The sequence below is a fragment of the Nilaparvata lugens genome, chromosome 4, assembly GCF_014356525.2.
Source record: "Nilaparvata lugens isolate BPH chromosome 4, ASM1435652v1, whole genome shotgun sequence".
NCBI lineage: Eukaryota > Metazoa > Arthropoda > Insecta > Hemiptera > Delphacidae > Nilaparvata > Nilaparvata lugens.
The window spans coordinates 349,597-369,242 of record NC_052507.1 but is presented as its reverse complement, the minus strand read 5'-3'; the positions used below and the strand labels follow the sequence as shown (position 1 = coordinate 369,242).

At 33.9% G+C, this 19,646-nt stretch overlaps 2 protein-coding genes and 1 long non-coding RNA gene across 5 annotated transcripts in view; 2 read left to right on the top strand and 1 right to left on the bottom strand.

Annotated features, from left to right (window-relative positions):
* LOC111048816 (EEF1A lysine methyltransferase 2) overlaps positions 1-19,646 on the top strand; it is a 44,309-nt gene that overhangs the window by 8,574 nt on the left and 16,089 nt on the right. The window contains exons 5-6 of one of the 2 annotated variants that reach the window (XM_039425480.1): positions 4,239-4,458; positions 7,806-7,885. In XM_039425480.1, coding sequence (XP_039281414.1) covers positions 4,239-4,458; positions 7,806-7,885 — 300 coding nt within the window. Of the gene's footprint in view, positions 1-2,392; positions 2,696-4,238; positions 4,459-7,805; positions 7,886-19,646 lie in introns of those variants that run through there. The other variant, XM_039425481.1, reaches the window with a different exon arrangement.
* On the top strand, positions 9,327-10,095 carry LOC120350758. The gene is made up of 2 exons (XR_005571017.1): positions 9,327-9,628; positions 9,849-10,095. It is a non-coding gene; the product is annotated as an uncharacterized LOC120350758 (long non-coding RNA).
* Positions 11,205-19,197, bottom strand: LOC111048844. Of its 2 annotated transcripts, none has more exons than XM_022334826.2 (3): positions 18,977-19,197; positions 17,641-17,711; positions 11,205-14,697 (listed from the first exon to the last, which is right to left on the bottom strand). In XM_022334826.2, exons 2-3 carry the CDS (start codon positions 17,641-17,643, stop codon positions 12,598-12,600), a joined length of 2,103 nt encoding a protein of 700 aa, XP_022190518.2. In that variant the 5' UTR covers positions 17,644-17,711; positions 18,977-19,197; the 3' UTR covers positions 11,205-12,597. The 2 variants fall into 2 exon arrangements, with proteins under 2 accessions (XP_022190518.2, XP_022190519.2); XM_022334827.2 differs by having other exon boundaries at positions 18,767-19,005.

Below are 19,646 nucleotides of genomic sequence, written 5' to 3'. Positions count from 1 at the left end.
GTCCCGCTGCAATCAGCTGTTTCGTTTTGCTATAATGCCAACAATAACAACAGCAAAAAATCTGGTGTGGCGCACTCACACAACTTTCCTTGCCGTTATGAAAATTGATCACCTGACGCTAGTGTTCCCGCGCATCTCAAGTCTACTATTCAAATATTTGAGCCAGCTGGTGACAGGGCAATAACGCTGGAGACACACATGAGGTCTGCTATCTCTTCATAGTGAATGATTCAATAGAATCAACATTAATTTGCAATTGCATAATCACATTTTCTCGAATTTAAAGCTTATTTTCAATTTTAGGTGAAAAGTTACTGAACATTAATTGTAGAGATTTTCATGCTCAATCTACTCCACTTGATTTTTTTCGTTTCAATTGTATCTGAAGCCTGATAATTGGGAATCTATCTGCATTGATGGGGCGAAGCTCCTGAAATTTTTACAGATATGGGACTTGTGGCAGTTGATAGAGCTTATCGATGACTATTTTAGGTATGAATTTCATCAAAATCTTTGGAGCCGTTTCCGAGTAAATCACGAAAAACCCTGTTTTTGACAACATTTTCTACATTTTAGCCGCCATCTTGAATTGCATTTGATCGAAATTGTTCGTGTCGGATCCTTATAGTGAAAGGACCTTAAGTTCCAAATTTAAAGTCATTCCGTTAATTGGGAGATGAGATATCGTGTACACAGACGCACATACACTCATACACACACACACACACACACACACACACACACACACACACACACACACACACACACACACACACACACACACACACACTATTGTTGAGTGAGCACTATCTGCTTTGTCGAATGATAGACAAAGATAGCGTATATGTGCAAGTACAGTCGTGGTCGCGCATGAGCAAGCGCGCAGATGAGGAACAAAATGTGGAGTGGGAACACTCACACTGAACGCTTGCACTTGCTGCTTGCTACATACAAGTCACTAAGTCCCGGTTGCACAACAGCCGGTTAAATTTTAACCGTGATTAATTTCACGAGAACCAATCAGAGAAGGCCTTTTTGATAAGACGGCTTCTCTGATTGGTTCTCGTAGAATTAATCACGGTTAAAATTTAACCGGCTGTTGTGCAACCGGCACTAAGTGTTTCAATGGCTGTTTCCAGATTTGGATTCCCAGGTGATGTGATGTGCACTATAGTGAGTTCCACGTTATAATGACAGTGAAGAAAGATAGGAGAACAACGTTGTCGATCCTCTAGTCAATGCCTTCTATAGACGGTAGCTGATACAGGTTTATTGATGTAATATTAACGGTTCGTTCTCGTTTAAAATAATCAATTATATTTCATTAAGCAAGAAATTATATTTTTCAATAATTTTATAATGAACTAGCAGGGCACCCGTGCTTCGCTACGGGAATTAAAATATAAAATTATTTTCGTGAAACATTTATAATCTAAATCCTACCAAAATTGTTATAACCGTTTTTGAGATTAGGCCACAACTTGGCATGAAAATTATTAAGTCAATTCATTCAAATGCTTCGCTACGGGAATTAAAAGATAAAATTATTTTTGTAAAACATTTATAATCTGAATCCTTCCAAAATTGTTATAATCGTTTTTGAGATTAGGCCACAACTTGGCATGGAAATTATTAAGTCAAATCATTCAAATAATCAATTAATGTGTTGGAAGTGCTCTGTAGAAGAGTAGTCTAATTGCAGCGAATTTTGTAGGATATGGGGCAGGGCTTGAGAGTCGCCCTCGTATAACAGTGTTCAATTTACTGATTTTTATTTATTTATTTATTCCATTGGAATTACAGATCATAATTATAATAAATATAATATGATTGGGAGAAGACAACAGGCATAGCCCAAAACTGTCTTCTCCCAATTTTTTACAAATAAAAGTTTCAAAAAAGAATAAGGTTAAGATTTCACTTTCACTTCAAAAAGTCCAATTTCCACTTCAAAACTAATGACTAAACTAAAAATTTTGAATTTTGATATTTAAAAACTGATTAAAAACAAAAATATTTCACTCAAATCTCTACAGATTTGAAATTTTTGAGTAATTTTGCAAAATTTTGAGCCAGAAAAGAAACACAACACTTCACTATTTAGTGTTTACGAGTTTGTGTTGCTTGAATGGTTCTAAATTTTTTTAAATAACTCAATATTATTCGTTACAAGTGGTAATTGAGTGTAATATTTCTAATTAATTTATTAATTCAAGCCATCTAAATTCAAAATTTATAGTTTTCATTTTTGTTTTGGACTGAAATTTTATCAAAATTGTACACATGAAATTCTAACCTTATTTCGGACTTTTTCACCTATAAATTTGGAAGAAAAATAGCACAAGGACTATTAGCACAGCTGATATGAATATTTTCAATTTGAGTTGTGCAGGTTGCTGATCTGATTACCGACAACGATGTCACCTCGCTGGGAGTTTTCAAAGCGGTTTTCGACAAGGGCACCTACGATGCTATCAGCCTTTCGCCTAACGATGCTCTAACCAAGAGGGACGCGTACAGAAACAACGTGTGCAAACTACTCATGGAGTCCGGTTTATTTGTTATCACCTCTTGCAACTGGACTGAGAACGAGCTGAAGCACTTCTTCTCAAGTGAGTTTTCCAATCATTTTCCCGAAAACCAATGCCTTTATTCAATGCAATTGAGGTCCACGTTATAATGTCAGTGTTTGATTAGCAATGGTACTGCTAACCTTGTCTATCATTCAACAAAGCGGATAGCGCTATCTCTCTCTCGCTTTGCTCTGTTGCCAGATCGTCTTTTAACAATGTAGAATTAATAATTAACAAAATATTTCATCTTAATTATGAAAATCCATATATTGTGAAATTATTGAAAATATAATTGATTTTTTTAAACGAGAATGAACAGTTAATATTACATCAATAAACCTGTATCATTTACCGTCTATAGAAGGCATTGACAAGACTTATGGATTGGCAACGTTGTTTCCCTATCTTTCTCTACTGTCATTATAACGTAATAATGTTATAATGGCTAAGGCGAAAGATAGGAATTTAAATTCTTTCATAAAAATCTGGTGTGGTACACTCACACAACTTTCCTTGCTCATATTTGAAACTACGATCAGACTTCTGTATATATATAATTGTTTTCAGAGTACTTTTTCTTTGTGTGAATTGTGAAATTCAATGATTTTTTTAGTCGTCATTTTTTTAAAGTCGTCAAAACAGCTGTTCTACACATGAAATATCACGACTATGTGTTCTTTTTATGAACTGCGCTACCTACCTACCTCATGCACGAGGAGGTTACTAGGTCCATTTCCCAAGGATGGGGTGGACCCCCCATTGGTTAGCCGGAAAGGAGACTCATGCCAGTTGATAGAACTGATAAATAACTATACAGGGTATGAATTTGAAAGAAATCTGTCAAGTTATTTTTGAGAAAATCGTGAAAAGCATGGTTTTTTAGTAGTCCATGGTTTAAATCCGCCATTTTTCTCAAGAATATTACGGAGCTCCTGCAATTTTCCCAGAAAAAAAAACTCATGTCATTTGATAGGGCTTATGAATTGCTATCCATGGTATAAATTTGAAGGAAATCGTTAGAGTCGCTCTCGTATAACAGTGTTCAATTTACTGATTTTTATTTATTCCATTGGAATTACAGATCATAATTATAATAAATATAATATGATTGGGAGAAGACAACAGGCATAGCCCAAAACTGTCTTCTCCCAATTTTTTACAAATAAAAGTTTCAAAAAAGAATAAGGTTAAGATTTCACTTTCACTTCAAAAAGTCCAATTTCCACTTCAAAACTAATGACTAAACTAAAAATTTTGAATTTTGATATTTAAAAACTGATTAAAAACAAAAATATTTCACTCAAATCTCTACAGATTTGAAATTTTTGAGTAATTTTGCAAAATTTTGAGCCAGAAAAGAAACACAACACTTCACTATTTAGTGTTTACGAGTTTGTGTTGCTTGAATGGTTCCAAATTTTCTTAAATAACTCAATATTATTCGTTACAAGTGGTAATTGAGTGTAATATTTCTAATTAATTTATTAATTCAAGCCATCTAAATTCAAAATTTATAGTTTTCATTTTTGTTTTGGACTGAAATTTTATCAAAATTGTACACATGAAATTCTAACCTTATTTCGGACTTTTTCACCTATAAATTTGGAAGAAAAATAGCACAAGGACTATTAGCACAGCTGATATGAATATTTTCAATTTGTGCAGGTTGCTGATCTGATTTCCGACAACGATGTCACCACACTGGGAGTTTTCAAAGCGGTTTTCGACAAGGGCACCTACGATGCTATCAGCCTTTCGCCTAACGATGCTCTAACCAAGAGGGACGCGTACAGAAACAACGTGTGCAAACTACTCATGGAGTCCGGTTTATTTGTTATCACCTCTTGCAACTGGACTGAGAACGAGCTGAAGCACTTCTTCTCAAGTGAGTTTTCCAATCATTTTCCTGAAAACCAATGCCTTTATTCAATGCAATTGCCTATATTGAGGTCCACGTTATAATGGCAGTGTTTGATTAGCAATGGTACTGCTAACCTTGTCTATCATTCAACAAAGCGGATAGCGCTATCTCTCTCTCGCTTTGCTCTGTTGCCAGATCGTCTTTTAACAATGTAGAATTAATAATTAACAAAATATTTCATCTTAATTATGAAAATCCATTATGAAATTATTGAAAATATTATTTCTTGCTTAATAAAATATAATTGATTTTTTTATAACGAGAATGAACAGTTAATATTACATCAATAAACCTGTATCATTTACCGTCTATAGAAGGCATTGACAAGACTTATGGATTGGCAACGTTGTTTCCCTATCTTTCTCTACTGTCATTATAACGTAATAATGTTATAATGGCTAAGGCGAAAGATAGGAATTTAAATTCTTTCATAAAAATCTGGTGTGGTACACTCACACAACTTTCCTTGCTCATATTTGAAACTACGATCAGACTTCTGTATATATATATATAATATATATATATATAATATATATATATATATATATATATATATATAATATATATATATATATATATATATATATATATATATATATATATATATATATATATATATATATATATAATATATATATATATATATATATAATATATATATATATATATATATATAATTGTTTTCAGAGTACTTTTTCTTTGTGTGAATTGTGAAATTCAATGATTTTTTTAGTCGTCATTTTTTTAAAGTCGTCAAAACAGCTGTTCTACACATGAAATATCTCGACTATGTGTTCTTTTTATGAACTGCGCTACCTACCTACCTCATGCACGAGGAGGTTACTAGGTCCATTTCCCAAGGATGGGGTGGACCCCCCATTGGTTAGCCGGAAAGGAGACTCATGCCAGTTGATAGGGCTTATGAATTGCTATCCATGGTATAAATTTGAAGGAAATCGTTAGAGCCGTTTTCGAGAAAACCGTGAAAAACATGGTTTTTTAGTCATTATCCGCCATTTTTCTTAAGAATATTACGGAGCTCCTGAAATTTTTCCAGAAAGGAGACTCATGCCAGTTGATAGAACTGATAAATAACTATACAGGGTATGAATTTGAAAGAAATCTGTCAAGTTATTTTTGAGAAAATCGTGAAAAGCATGGTTTTTTAGTAGTCCATGGTTTAAATCCGCCATTTTTCTCAAGAATATTACGGAGCTCCTGAAATTTTTCCAGAAAAAAAAACTCATGTCATTTGATAGGGCTTATGAATTGCTATCCATGGTATAAATTTGAAGGAAATCGTTAGAGCCGTTTTCGAGAAAACCGTGAAAAACATGGATTTTTATTCATTATCCGCCATTTTTCTCAAGAATATTACGGAGCTCCTGAAATTTTTCCAGAAATGAGACTCATGCCAGTTGATAGGGCTTATAAATAGCTATCCATGGTATAAATTTGAAGAAAATCGTTAGAGCCGTTTTCGAGAAAAACGTGAAAAACATGGTTTTTTAGTCATTATCCGCCATTTTTTCCGCCATCTTGAATTGAATTTTATTGAATTTCTTATTGTCGGATCCTCATGGTATAAGGACCGTAAGTTTAAAATTTCAAGTCAATCGGTTAATTAGGAATGGAGTAATCGTGTTCATAGACACACACACACACACACACACACACACACAGACCAACACCCAAAAATCATGTTTTTGGACTCAGGGGACCTTGAAACGTATAGAAAACATGAAATTAGGGTACCTTAAATTTTTTTGGAAAGCAATACTTTCCTTTGGTAATAGGGCAAGGAAAGTAAAAAACACTTAGTAAATAGTATTTATTCAAGTATCTGTTTTATTCAAGTATAATGTTTTTGGATCGTAGAACATCATTGCCGAATCATTGCCATGTTACTGCCTTCTACAGAGGATAGATGATACCGCTATATCTGATAAAATATTAACTGTTCATTCTTGTTTAAAATAATAAATGATGTTTTATTCGACAAAAAATATATTTTCCAATGAATAGATAATATATATGTGTGTAATTGAGATTAAAAGCAACAGCGCTATCTTTTCCTAGCTCTGCAACTGCAATGTTTACCAATATAGAAGTATAGAGAAACAATAGCGTAAGTAGATATCCCATGGTATAGGGCGTTTATGTCGCAACTTTTACTGTTAACTCAAGCCGATTACTGTTGATTATTGTCGAATTTTACTGTTTTGTTGGGGTGAGAGTGTATGAACGGCACAACATGAGAGACTACCAGTGTCACACAGCTTCACGGCAAAGAATTACATGAACTATCGGCTTGAGATAACAGTAAAAGTTGCGACATAAACGCCCTAAACCATGAGTTATCTACTTATGCTATGTTTCGCTATGGTCAGAAGTATAGTTAATTAACAAAATATAAATCATCTCAATTATAAAAATTTATTATTCAATCATTGACAGATTTTTTCATATGGTTTTTTTCATATGGTACTTCTGAAGAATATATGGTTATTAAAATAGAAAATACATAAGCTTGAATTAGGGCAACTGAAATTTCAAATAATATTAAAAAAAAAATGGATTAATCCAATTAATATAATAGTTTTTATTTCATTGATATTACCTAATAGAGTTATTAATCTCTTGATGAATAAGATGTAATTGATTATTTTAGACAAGAATGAACAGTAAGGCCCGGTTGCAAGAAAGCCTGTTAAAGTATAATCAGGATTAAATACCACGAGAACCAATCAGAGAATATGGCATCTCTGATTGGTTCTCGTGGAATTCAATCACGGTTGCAATTTAACAGGCATTTGTGCAACTATATTGCATTAGATTTATCGGTATAAGCTATCCTCTATAGAATCGGCAACGTTGTTCTCCTATCTTTCTCCACTGCCATTATAACGTGGACCTCACTATAGCACGGCGAAATGTTATAATAGTTAGGAAGATAGCAGTCAGGCAGGCGCATGCGCAGTTGGCTCTTTTCAACTCTCCTCCGCAAATAAGAACTAGAGATCCACCAAAGTAGATAGGGATCTACTTATTAGACCATATTAATATACCTTCTTCACGTGACAGAACTTTAATATTACTGAAATAATTGTTCCAATTTCATTGCCCTAACAAGCATGTGAACTAACATCAGAATAATTGTTCCAATTTCATTGCCCTAACAAGCATGTGAACTAACATCAGAATAATTGTTCCAATTTCATTGCCCTAACAAGCATGTGAACTAACATCAGAATAATTGTAAACTGAGCTTAATGTGAGACATTCAATTTCAACAAACATTCCCATTTCAGATTTGTCATTCGTTGCAACCATTCCAAGTTCAAAGCAATTCGAGTTTGGAGGAAAGGTTGGCAGCACTACCTCAACATTGGTATTTATTAAAAAGTGAATCAACGACTATAAAGCTACCTTTACACCAAAGTTATTAACAAAATGTTAATAACCTTAATCCTTACCGTATAGATTCTATTAGATTGAACGGAACTTGACAAACACATATGTTCATCATGTGTATGATAAGTTATGTTCAATCTAATAGAATCTATAAGGATTAAGTTATAAACAATTTGTTAATGACTTTGGTTAAACGTAGCTTAAGTGTGTGAAACGACTATAGTGAGGTCCACGTTATAATGGCAGTATCTAATCAACATTGGTGTTGCTATCCTTGTCCATCATTCGACAAAGCAGATAGCGCTATCCTTTTCTAGTTTCCCAACTTTGCTAGATCGTTTTGTAACAGTTCAGAAATATAATTAATCAACAAAATATTCATTCCCAATTTTGAAAATATATAATTTAATAATTGAAAAATATATTTCTTGACGAATAAAATAAAATATATTATTTTAAACAGAAATGAACAGTTAATATTTCACCAGATATACCGGTATCAGTTACACTCTATATAGAAGACAGTGGCAAAAGACAGAGATTCGGCAACGTCGTTCCTCTATCTTTCTCCACTGCAATTATAACGTGTAGCCTACCTCACTACAGTAACAATGATGCATTACCAGAGAGCTAATGGCCGTTTTCACACTTATCGATTGTCGGCTCTGATTGGCTAATTCTCATCAGCCAATCGGAGGATAGGGGCGGAAACACACGAGGCGTTTTTTTTTCAGACGAGTTGGCAAGGCACGACAGGAAGCTCTCCGATTGGCTGATTCTCGATACGTCAACCCAATCAGCCAATCTGATATCTTCATGTCCTGTCGTGCCATGCCGAATCTTATTGACCGAACGTAGTGGGGTCTATGTTTTAACTCGGATTTTCTTTTGTCTGTCTGTATGTAACGCGATTACGGCCAAACGCGTTGATAGAATTCGTTGAGATTTGGCAGGAACATTCCTCATTCAACTGCGCGTCGATGTATACACAAGGTTTTTTTAAATTTTGTATTGGATAATATGAAGAGTAATTCCGCCATACTCTGATATCACTATATATATATATATATAATCTACTCTGAAGATACGATCAATCAGACTATAGAATTATTCATAATCAATCAGCTGACAAGTGGATTATTCATTGCATGCATTACACAGATGTCTGGCCATATCTAAGGTAGGGTTTCAATATGTTTTATGTTGCGTGCCCATCAGTATCAATATTCTCACATTTGAAAAACAAATTTAATAGGTGATTGAAAATAAAATAAAAGATGAGTGAATGAACTAAATATTCTTGATTGAAAAAAATTAATTTTAAAATAGTTGAAAAATATTTTTATCAGATGGAAAGATTATCACGGAACTGGATAGATTATCATATGGGATACAAATTCAAACGTGAACTGAGTTTATTAACATAAGTGAGTTTTTGATCTTGGAGAAAACAAACAACAGTTTTTAAGAGTAAATTATTATTCAACTGAATAAACTAGAACAGGTGACATAAGATACTTGTGGATGAGAAAACTGCGTGAGGTCTACGGTTCATTGAACTACTAGTAGCTCTATCTGCTTTGTGAAATGATAGACAAGGATAGCAACACCAATTTTAATCAAATACTGCCATTATAACGTGTACCTCACTATACACACAATATAAATCGAATTCAAGGCGAAGTAGAGTCAAGTTTCAGAGTAATTCAACAATTGTGAGGTCTACTGTTCACAGAACTACTAGTTGAAAAACGCCTCGTGTGCTTCGGCCCTAATTCTGACGACAATTATTGATAAGTGTAAATACAACCATTTTGAATATCCTGTGAACTGAGTTTATTAACTTAAGAGTAAATTATGATTCAACTGTGAATTGTGATTCAACTGAATCAACTAGAACAGGTGACATCAGATACTTGTGGATGAGAAAACTGCGTGAGGTCTACTGTTCACAGAACTACTAGTTGAAAAACGCCTCGTGTGCTTCGGCCCTAATTCTGACGACAATTATTGATAAGTGTAAATACAACCATTTGAATAACCTGCGAATATGTTTGTTAACAAGGTGCTACTGAAAATAGAAAGACGATTTGATTAATATGTATGGACATTCTATAAAATAAATATTGTTTTATACTCTTCAATGTTATTGAAAATTGTTTTAAATATATATTGTTATATAATCTTCGACAAGTATTTGTCTATTTTTCGATTTTGTCTATAGCTTTTCTGTCTCATATTCTCAAGCGTTGATAGAAAAATGAATAGGAGTGGAAACATGGTGAAGAGGGTAAGCTATAGTGAGGTCCACGTTATAATGGCAGTATTTTACTTACCTAGGGGTTGCTATCCTTGTCTATCATTCGACAAAGCTGGTAGCACCAATATTCTAGGTACATTGGATAGCATTATCCCTCTCTAGCCCCGCAACTTTCCCAGATCGTTTTCTAACGATGAGGAAATATAATTGATTGACAAAATGTTTTATCTCAATTATGAAAATATTTTATTCATTAAATATTTTTTGGCGAATAAAATATAATTGATCATTTTAAACAAGAATGAACAGTAAATATTAATCAGATATATCCTCTATAGAAGGCAGTGGCAAGGCAGAGAATCAGCAACGCTATCTTCATCTTCAGTCATTATAACGTGGACCTCACTATAGCTTAGCATGTAATTTGATGGTGGGAAATTTCAAAAGCTTTGGGTAAATTGGAATAGAATTACTTTTTCATCTGGACAACATTGCGATGATGTCACATGTGATTCAACGGTGGTTGAGTTTCATAGACAGTGTGATTCACTTATAGTGGGCACTGAAATAGGGAAAAGATAGCATAAGAATATATATCTTGGTGTAGGTCGTTTATGTTCCAAATTTAAAGCCGATTTTTAGTTAACTCAAGTCAATTACTATCGACTACTGTCTATCATTACTGTTTTGGCCGGGTGAGAGTGTTAATATACGGCACAGTACGAGAGACTTCCAGCGTCACATAGCTTCTCGAAAAGTAACTAAGGGTCTATCGGCTTGAGTTAACAGTGAATTTTGGAACAAAAACGCACTATACCATTGAATATCTTCTTATGCTATATTTTGTCTATGATATTAGTCAATTCCTCATGGAAAATTTTGTTGTTCAAGAAGATAAATTTTGTTCTACCCAAAAAATAAGTGAGTAAAGTGTATTGTAGTGCTTAAACAAGTGAATTTTCAGTACATTTAGTTCAGTAGCATTAATAGCCCACCTTCTACAATACAGACAATAATCTACACACAGAACACAAGAGATCGTTCATAACATTTTATTAGATTGATATACAAAATTGTCACTCAGGTATCTATTTACATAAAAAATGGCAAGTTATTTCAAATTTACATTTACAATTCAATTTGAAAAATTTGTGGAACCTGCTCTCAATGTAGGCTAATTGACACAATTCATTTTGCACCCATAAAGGCCTACAACAGCCCTATCCGAAACTAAAACTGTGATACATCAATGAATTTTATAATTTATTATAATAAATAATATACATTATTACATTATACATTTATTACATAATATACATTATGTAATAATTAACATTACATTCAAAGCAGACCAGATTGATTCTAATCAGAATATGAAACAAGAATATATTTTTCAAGTGTACATGTACTGACATACAGAAGTGCACATTCTATTTGATACTAAACTAAAGTTTTACAGTTGAAATTTTTTGTAAAAAAATATTAAAAGATACATTATATTGATTATATATTAACAATCAATATTATAATCAACATAACTAACAATACAACTCAACATACATGAAAGTACACTTTCATTTTTGGTATTTTATGAACTAATAATAAGCAAATAAATGGTTCATAAAAGACAAATAAAAGGGTGCTACTTGATTAGCTGTAAAAAATTCATTCAACAAATATAAATAATAATGATAGCAACTAGAAATCTAGTGGGATATCACTAGATATCCATATTCACTAGATATCTAGTGGGAATCCTAGTGAGATACTAGATTTAGGGACGATTTCCGAGCTCGGGATTTAGCTAAGTTCTAGACTTTAAACAGCTGGAGTCAGAAAATTTGCTGTCCGAAACGGGGCGTAGTCGCAGTTTTTATGATAAATTTTCTCATTTCTATAATTGGAAACGTTTTTCTTGACAAAATGAAACATGCCTAAATAATTCAAATAGCTGAACCTTTACAGTATTTCCTCTTTATTTTAGTTTCAGTTCAATTTTATAGTTTTTCGAAATTTAATTTAAACGTAGACTGTGACTACGCCCCGTTTCGGAAAGCCAATTTTCTGACTCCAGCTGTTTAAAGTCTAGAACTTAGCTAAATCCCGAGCTCGGAAACCGGCCCTCAATTTATTATAATAATAGTAATTAATTTTATTTCTATAGTAAGATTCACTTCAAACTTTCAGTATTTTTTAGAAATAAAATTAAAACTGATAGTTTGATTACTATGGTATATTCTACGAAATCTAAGCTATTTTATAGCAAAGTTTGACATTATGAATCGGTTTTTCAAAGCATAGTAATTAAGCTGCCTACATTCCCTCAAATCATGATTAATGCTTGATACTTACTTAGATTTATCTAGGTTATCATTTATAGACGTGAAACAGATCCAGAAGTAGCATTATCGTGAATTTTCGTGATCAAATCATGTATCTATTTGAACATTTATAACTGAAAATAGACCAGAAACAGAATTTCCCAGTAGGCGATTGTAGAAAACCAATATATGTTGATTCTCACACTCATCGTTGGGACGAATGTAGGCATGATTGTCTTCAAGATGCAGTGACGCGTTGTCAACATGCACGTCCAAGCCTGACAAATCACGAGCCATTTGCCAATACTGATTTTCAGTGAGATTCCACTGCTCCGGGGGGCCTCTGAATAAAAAGTGGGTTGTGCCGTTTGCTTCTAGGATTGGGGTAGTAACGTTGGCATCTGAATCGACATTATAGGTGTTTAACATTCGCTGTATTTCAGAATAGTTGAGTCGGTCGAACTCAATTATTGCCCTAGATAAGAAAAAACAGTTCAAGTCAACCTCCTCTGGGATACTGTGGAGTTTCATGAATTTATCGTAATCAAAGTCTGCACCGTCTTTTTGCCTCGCTGCATTCAGGTATGTTTTGTAAGATAGTTGTTCAGCATCAAATTTTTGTTTCAAATTGTCACAAACAAAGTGAGCAATTTTCGACATTTCATTGACGGTAATAAAGTTAATATAGGGATGAATGGATTTTTTAAAAAGACGGAAAATTTCCGTCATGAATAAATCTTGTGGGTCTTCCACTTCGCAATACTCAAATAAATCGAGTGACAGCAAGCACAGTTCTCTAGCACAGTGAGGATTGGATTGGCAAGTCTCTCTAGCTGCTAAGTTGCGAGTGAACATTACTTCAACCTTACGTCTTGCCTTCTCAATCGGCTCTTTAACCAGACTCCAAAGGTCTTCGTAGGCGACTGTCAAATCGTTTATGCCCTTCTTCATACTAACTTGCTGTCTCAACATACTGTACGTGGTGGTAATCATGCTATTGACAATAGTGTCCAATCTCGACAGCCGAACATCGGACAACACCCATTTCATGGTGAACGTCACCATTCCAAGCAATCTCTTGAAATCAACATTACCACGGTGTACGCACAGATTTTTCACAGCAGAAAAACTCGAGTTTCTCGAGGAGAAGGAAAACCCAGCCCTCAAGTCAATAAAGGTAGCCATCAGTCTTATAAATGTTCTAGTATTTTCGATGGTCAAATACTCGTTGAAAAAGAAGAGGAAAGCGCTTTTGAACTTTTCCAGATCGGTGATATTGAGAACACCTTGACTGAAGTTGTTGATGGCTGTAAACAGGTTGTTGGTCATTCCCACGCCGCTGATGATAACTGAGACACCCTTCACCAATCGACACGCGACCGCGTCAGTTTCAATCGCGATCTGTCCGATTTTGACGAGCGACTTGCCTTTGACAAACGCGCGTCCGCCGACGGTTACAGCGCCCAGTGTGGAGGTGGCCATATCGAACCAGATTTTGCCCGACTCACTGTTGGTCAGACCGATTTCTTGGTTGTGTGTCTTCCTGTCCACCAGTTTGTTGACTCCGCGTCCGACGTCCCAGGCGCCGGTTGCAATGGCCGTCGCCGCTGCTCCCACCACAAACGGTGCCGTGATGGGGAGCGCCAGTGCTGCTAGCGTCATTCCTGTGGCAGAAATTCCAACTACTGAGCTGGCCACATCTAAGCCCCTCAGTATGCTCTTGCTGATTTTGCATGCTGGCGATTCCGCAAACCCAACTTGAAAACCCTCAAATCTATACCTACCACCTACAGGAAAACACATGTCGCACTTAGGTAAACGATTGTTCTCCAAATAATCCCCCCAATCTTTGTAGGTCCGGCAGTTCAAGTCAACAATCAAATATTTACTATCCTTGAGCACTCTAAACAAAACCTGGATATCGGTTACATCACTCTTTTTATAACGCAAATATACAAAGATATACCCCAGGAAAATACTTTCGCCGCAGTTGTCACTTACAGCAGATATGTGGCTCACAAGTTTGTCGACAACTTTGTCAGTCTCAGAGCTGCAATTGTTGTAAGGCGGTGGTCCAAACAGAGCAAACTCAACTTTTGCTCTAAGATCATTTTGGGGAAACTGGTCAAGGACTCTATCACCCAATACTTCGTTTAGGCCATTCTGATACTTTTCTGCCTTCGCCCTCCAAATCGTTTCCTTGCGTAACTGTAAAACAAGAGGAGTATCATTTAAATAATTACATAGGCTAAGTTGTATATTTTTACTTTATTACATTCAGTAATAATTCAAACAAGTGGACAATTCAGTAACAATATAGATAAAGTATGGAATAAAAATATATCTCATGGTATAATATTTAAACAAGTGGACAATCAATAATAAAATATAGCATAAGAAGAGTAGAATATTCAAACAAGTGGACAATTCAATAAGAACATAGAGAAAATATAGCTTAAGAAGATATATCATTGTATAATTTGAACAATTAATAATTTATGTAAGTTGACAATTCAGTAATGCCAAGGATAAGTTTAGCATAAAAAGATATCTCATGGTATAGAGCATTTATGTTCCAAATTTCACTGTTAACTCAAGACGATAGGCCAAGTAGTTATTTTTCGTGACGCTGGTAGTCTCTCATACTGTGCCGTTCTTACATTCTCACCCGGGAAAAAACAGTAATAAAAGACAATAGACGACAGCAATCGGCTTGAGAGTGTGAGCTCTCACCTGGCCAGAATGGCAATTTGGCCTTATGCTATTATATCTCTATGGTAATTTTCAACTGTGATAATTTGTAAATTTATAATGTTGTTTTTAATTTAAATTGTGGTTATTCTAGTATAGAATAATAATTATAAGTACGAAGGAGTAAATTATACCTCGAAGCAAATAATAATGAATTATTTAGTGAAGATGTATCTATTTTACTCTGACAACTAAATTTCCTACACCTATTAAATAAACAAATGGAATTAATGTTACCGCATTTTCAACTTAAACTCATATTGTCATTATAAATAAATAATTGTATGAATTTACTGCTTGAATATTTTACAAAACATTTATTTAAACTCTTCTACCTACCTGCGCACAGGTTTTAAACCTATGCAGGTATCATTTCCCTCAAATATTACACGTAATTATTTATGATAGACATAGTAATTATTCTAGCAGCAATGTTACTTTCTTTTTAATAAACTATAAAAATATATAGCCACATTTAGCATCAACTTGTAATATGCATGCTAATGCAATAAGTAAATTCCCTTATTGTTTTTCGTTTTCTTTGTAATGTTTTTTGGAAAATAAAGTTCATTTCATTTACTTCACAAGTTTAAATAATTATTGAGTGAACCGTTCTTTTAATCTGAAACACCTTAATATAAATACTCCAAATTGAATTCTTCAGCAAAGTTCTATCATTTCCAACATTGTGATAAATTAAGGAGATAACAGTATTATTTTATATAATAAATAATGAACAGTTTTGGATTAAGACTGTTGTCTCTCCCCCAAACATGTGCTTGGCCCTTGGGTGAATCATAATTAAACCAGCATATTAGAAAAATAGCTCATATAAGTAGGTAGCAAAACATTCATAGGATGTGATTTCTCAAATTTCCATCTCATATTAAAAATTCATGAATTGATAGCATAAATGATGGGATAAAAGGGTTTTTTTAATTATTGTCATGTGTATGGAAAAAACATCATTATTTAAATGTTTCTACAAACTTTCAAATTAAAATTTATTCTTCTAAAATTAAAACTTATTCACCAATAAATACATAGAATACATCCACAGAGATTTTAAGGTTCGTACAAACTAGGGCCAAGACACATCAAGCGTTTTTAGAGTCGGCAGGGCAGGAAGCTCTCCAAATGTTTGGCGCCGGCAAAAAACGCTTCATGTGACTTGGCCCTTATGCGTCAAAATCACGGGCATTTCGCCTTACCATCAGCTGATGCTATAGTACATAATAAGTATCGCTCAAACTCTCAGAAATGATAGTACTTGACGAGGGGAACAATTAATATTCATTTCATAGACAATAGATACGTCATCAATTAATATGTCATCACATTGGCGAAATTCACTCCTATTCTTGAATTATAAGCATTGTTTGAAGATGAGTGATTTCTCTGATCTGTGAGTGGAGAAAGATTTTATGTTTAATAACTCACTCTGTATTGTAGCGAAAATTCTCATATTATAGCACGACACTTGTTAGGTCAACCTCTATCCATAGCCCGAATATCAACTAAATCTAGGAGGTTTGCATTTTTCATGAAATCCATAAATAAAAAAAAAACATCATGGATCTTCGCAAAAATTGAAATCACTCAGGAATGATAGTAGGCCTACTTGACGATAGGAACAATAAACCATACTGTTTCTGTACAAATCTTGGACCAGTTATAGAATAGACACGGCCCATTGTATATGAAGCCAACATCTACTGCCAAATCCACCCATCTTGACGTCACAACAGTGACGTCACGCATCGTAGTGTGTTTGTGGTGTTTAACTTACATTGTTGTTAAACATAGCTTGTTTTCCATAGCAGATTGTTATTTATTTATGTAATTATTATTGATGAAAATGGTAATCTCCTGCACAGTATATAATTGCACTGAAATTTTTAGAAAAAAAGTGGAATATCTTTTCATGTGTAAGTTGAAATTTATACACATAAATATCGTAAGTTTTAACTGTAATATTATCCTTGGTTATGATGTAAGTGAGCTCATTGCAGCATGACAATAAATTAATTTTGTAGGCTACCGTACCTTATTAATTTCAAAACACATTATAACTTTGAAGCCGATATCACATAACACGTTATAACTTAACCGATATCGTTTTTGCTCGTAGCTAGAAATAACCTAAAAACACCATGAATCTGAAATAGACAATCTGAAAGTTTTCCATACGATGCGTGACGTCACTGTTGTGACGTCAAGATGGGCGGATTTGTCAGTAGATGTTGGCTTCAGAGGCTAGACTTACCAGCGTGTCTATTCTATAACTAGTTTAAGGTACAAATAAGAATAGCATCAGCTGATGAGAAGCGAAATGTGCGTGTTCGTGGCGCATGACTCTGTACGCACCTAAAAAAGATATTTGGAAATACCGGTACCAACCATTATTATTTTGGCCTGTAGAGACGATTCCTATGAATGATTGTCAAAATCGAAAGCCAGCGTTCCAAAACCTGAAAAAATAAATTCAGTTTTAATTTAACTGACACAATGTAGCCTACAAAGCGGGAAATACAATTGAATAATTTCAAAAAAATTGCTGTCAGTACAAGAAAAATCAAGTGTTTGTGGTCATGTAGAAACAAAATTATCTCTCCTACAAATTACAAACTACCAAGCAAGAGTGTCACTGACAAATTATCTTTATAGTCAACTTCAAAAATCTAGGTCCTGTACATAAGTCATAAGCTGTTAATACGTATAATAGATACTATAAAAATACCTTATATTAAGCCTACGGTACATAAATTGTTTTATAGATACTGTATAAGTTTTCATATTATGCTTAATATAACAGCAATTATTGGAAAAATATTAGGCCCTTTTCCAGATAATCAAGCTTGAGGTCTGGAAGGGAACTATACTTCCTGGCACCAAAAAGAGGAGTCCCTAAAGTGAGGTCCAAGTTATAATGGCAGTGAAAAGATAGGACAACGTTGCCTTCTATAGAGGATAGGTGATACCGGTATATCTGATTTAATATCAACTGTTCATTCTTGTTTAAAACAATCAATATAGGTGGGTACTTCATTTGTTAAGAAAAATATTTTCCAATAATTTAATAATACATTTTTAAATAAACATGAAAATTAAAATTTCAATAAAGGCTAGCATATTCCTGTTACCGTACTTTGAATTTGTGTTTGTTAATTAGTATTTTTTGCTGAAGGTGATGCCTGCATGAGCTCTAGGCTTGTGCGTGGATAATAAAGTGGATGATTATATTTGATTTGTATTGTGATCTTAAGCTGCGTTTACACCAAAGTTATTAACAAAATGTTAATAATTTGATTCTTATAGATTCTATTAGATTGAACGGAACTTGACAAACACATACGGTAGGGGCCTAATATGCTCATCATGTTTATGATAAGTTATGTTCAATCTAATAGAATCTATAACTTAAGGATTGAGTTATTACGGTAACATTTTGTTAATAACTTTGGTGTAAACGCAACTTTATTTTGTTTTTGAATTAATTTGAATGAGGAATGAAATTAGTACACACCATAAATTTATCGAGAATCAACAAGAAACAAACATAAGGTAAGTTTAGAGATAACTTAGCTTTGGACTGCCGTGCCAAACTTGACTTTGTCAAGTCCGTTCAATATTATGACTGTAAATTATATGACTTTTTCAGTAAAGAATTAAGTATTTATCTTAGATTAAAGAGTCTTAATCTATAAATTATTACATATCAATAAAAATTACTAACAAATATCTCACTGTCTGTAGAGTAGAACTGCACTAAACTTGTACGTACGGTAAAACTTTAGTGGAGCTTGGAGAATGAAAACGAAACGGTTGTTATGCAGTAAAGTGGGGGCAGCATATGGCTGTCTTCTTCTACCGTTTGACATTTGCTATCTTCCATCCTTTTCATACGGACAGATGCCAACCAGTACAAAACATTCTGTAAATTACAGTATCAATTCCAATCCGGGCCAAGGATGGATGCTGTTCTGTCAACCACAGATTCTCAGAATCAGAAATAGCAAGTGGTACATGGAAAGATTGATAGTCGCCATTAAAGGGACAATTCACTTGGATATTGATTTATTATCATAATAATTATTCTAGAATGGTAATTATTTTATGTTAATAGTCGAAATTAGACTCCAATCTCGAAAAATTACCTGAATGTCATCGTGGAACATAAATATAAATGTCGAGTACAGCGACCTTTGAATCATTTCCTCGACAGAAAATCAGCTTGCCACTTGATATTTTGAGCGACGATATCTAGAGAGCAGCGAAGAACTTATTTCAGGAGAAAGTGTTCCTTTGACCATATATAATATAATAATATATGGGCCATAAATACATAGATCTCAGTTGTTGATCAAAAATCATCCAGCGTATAGTGAGGTCCACGTTATACTGGA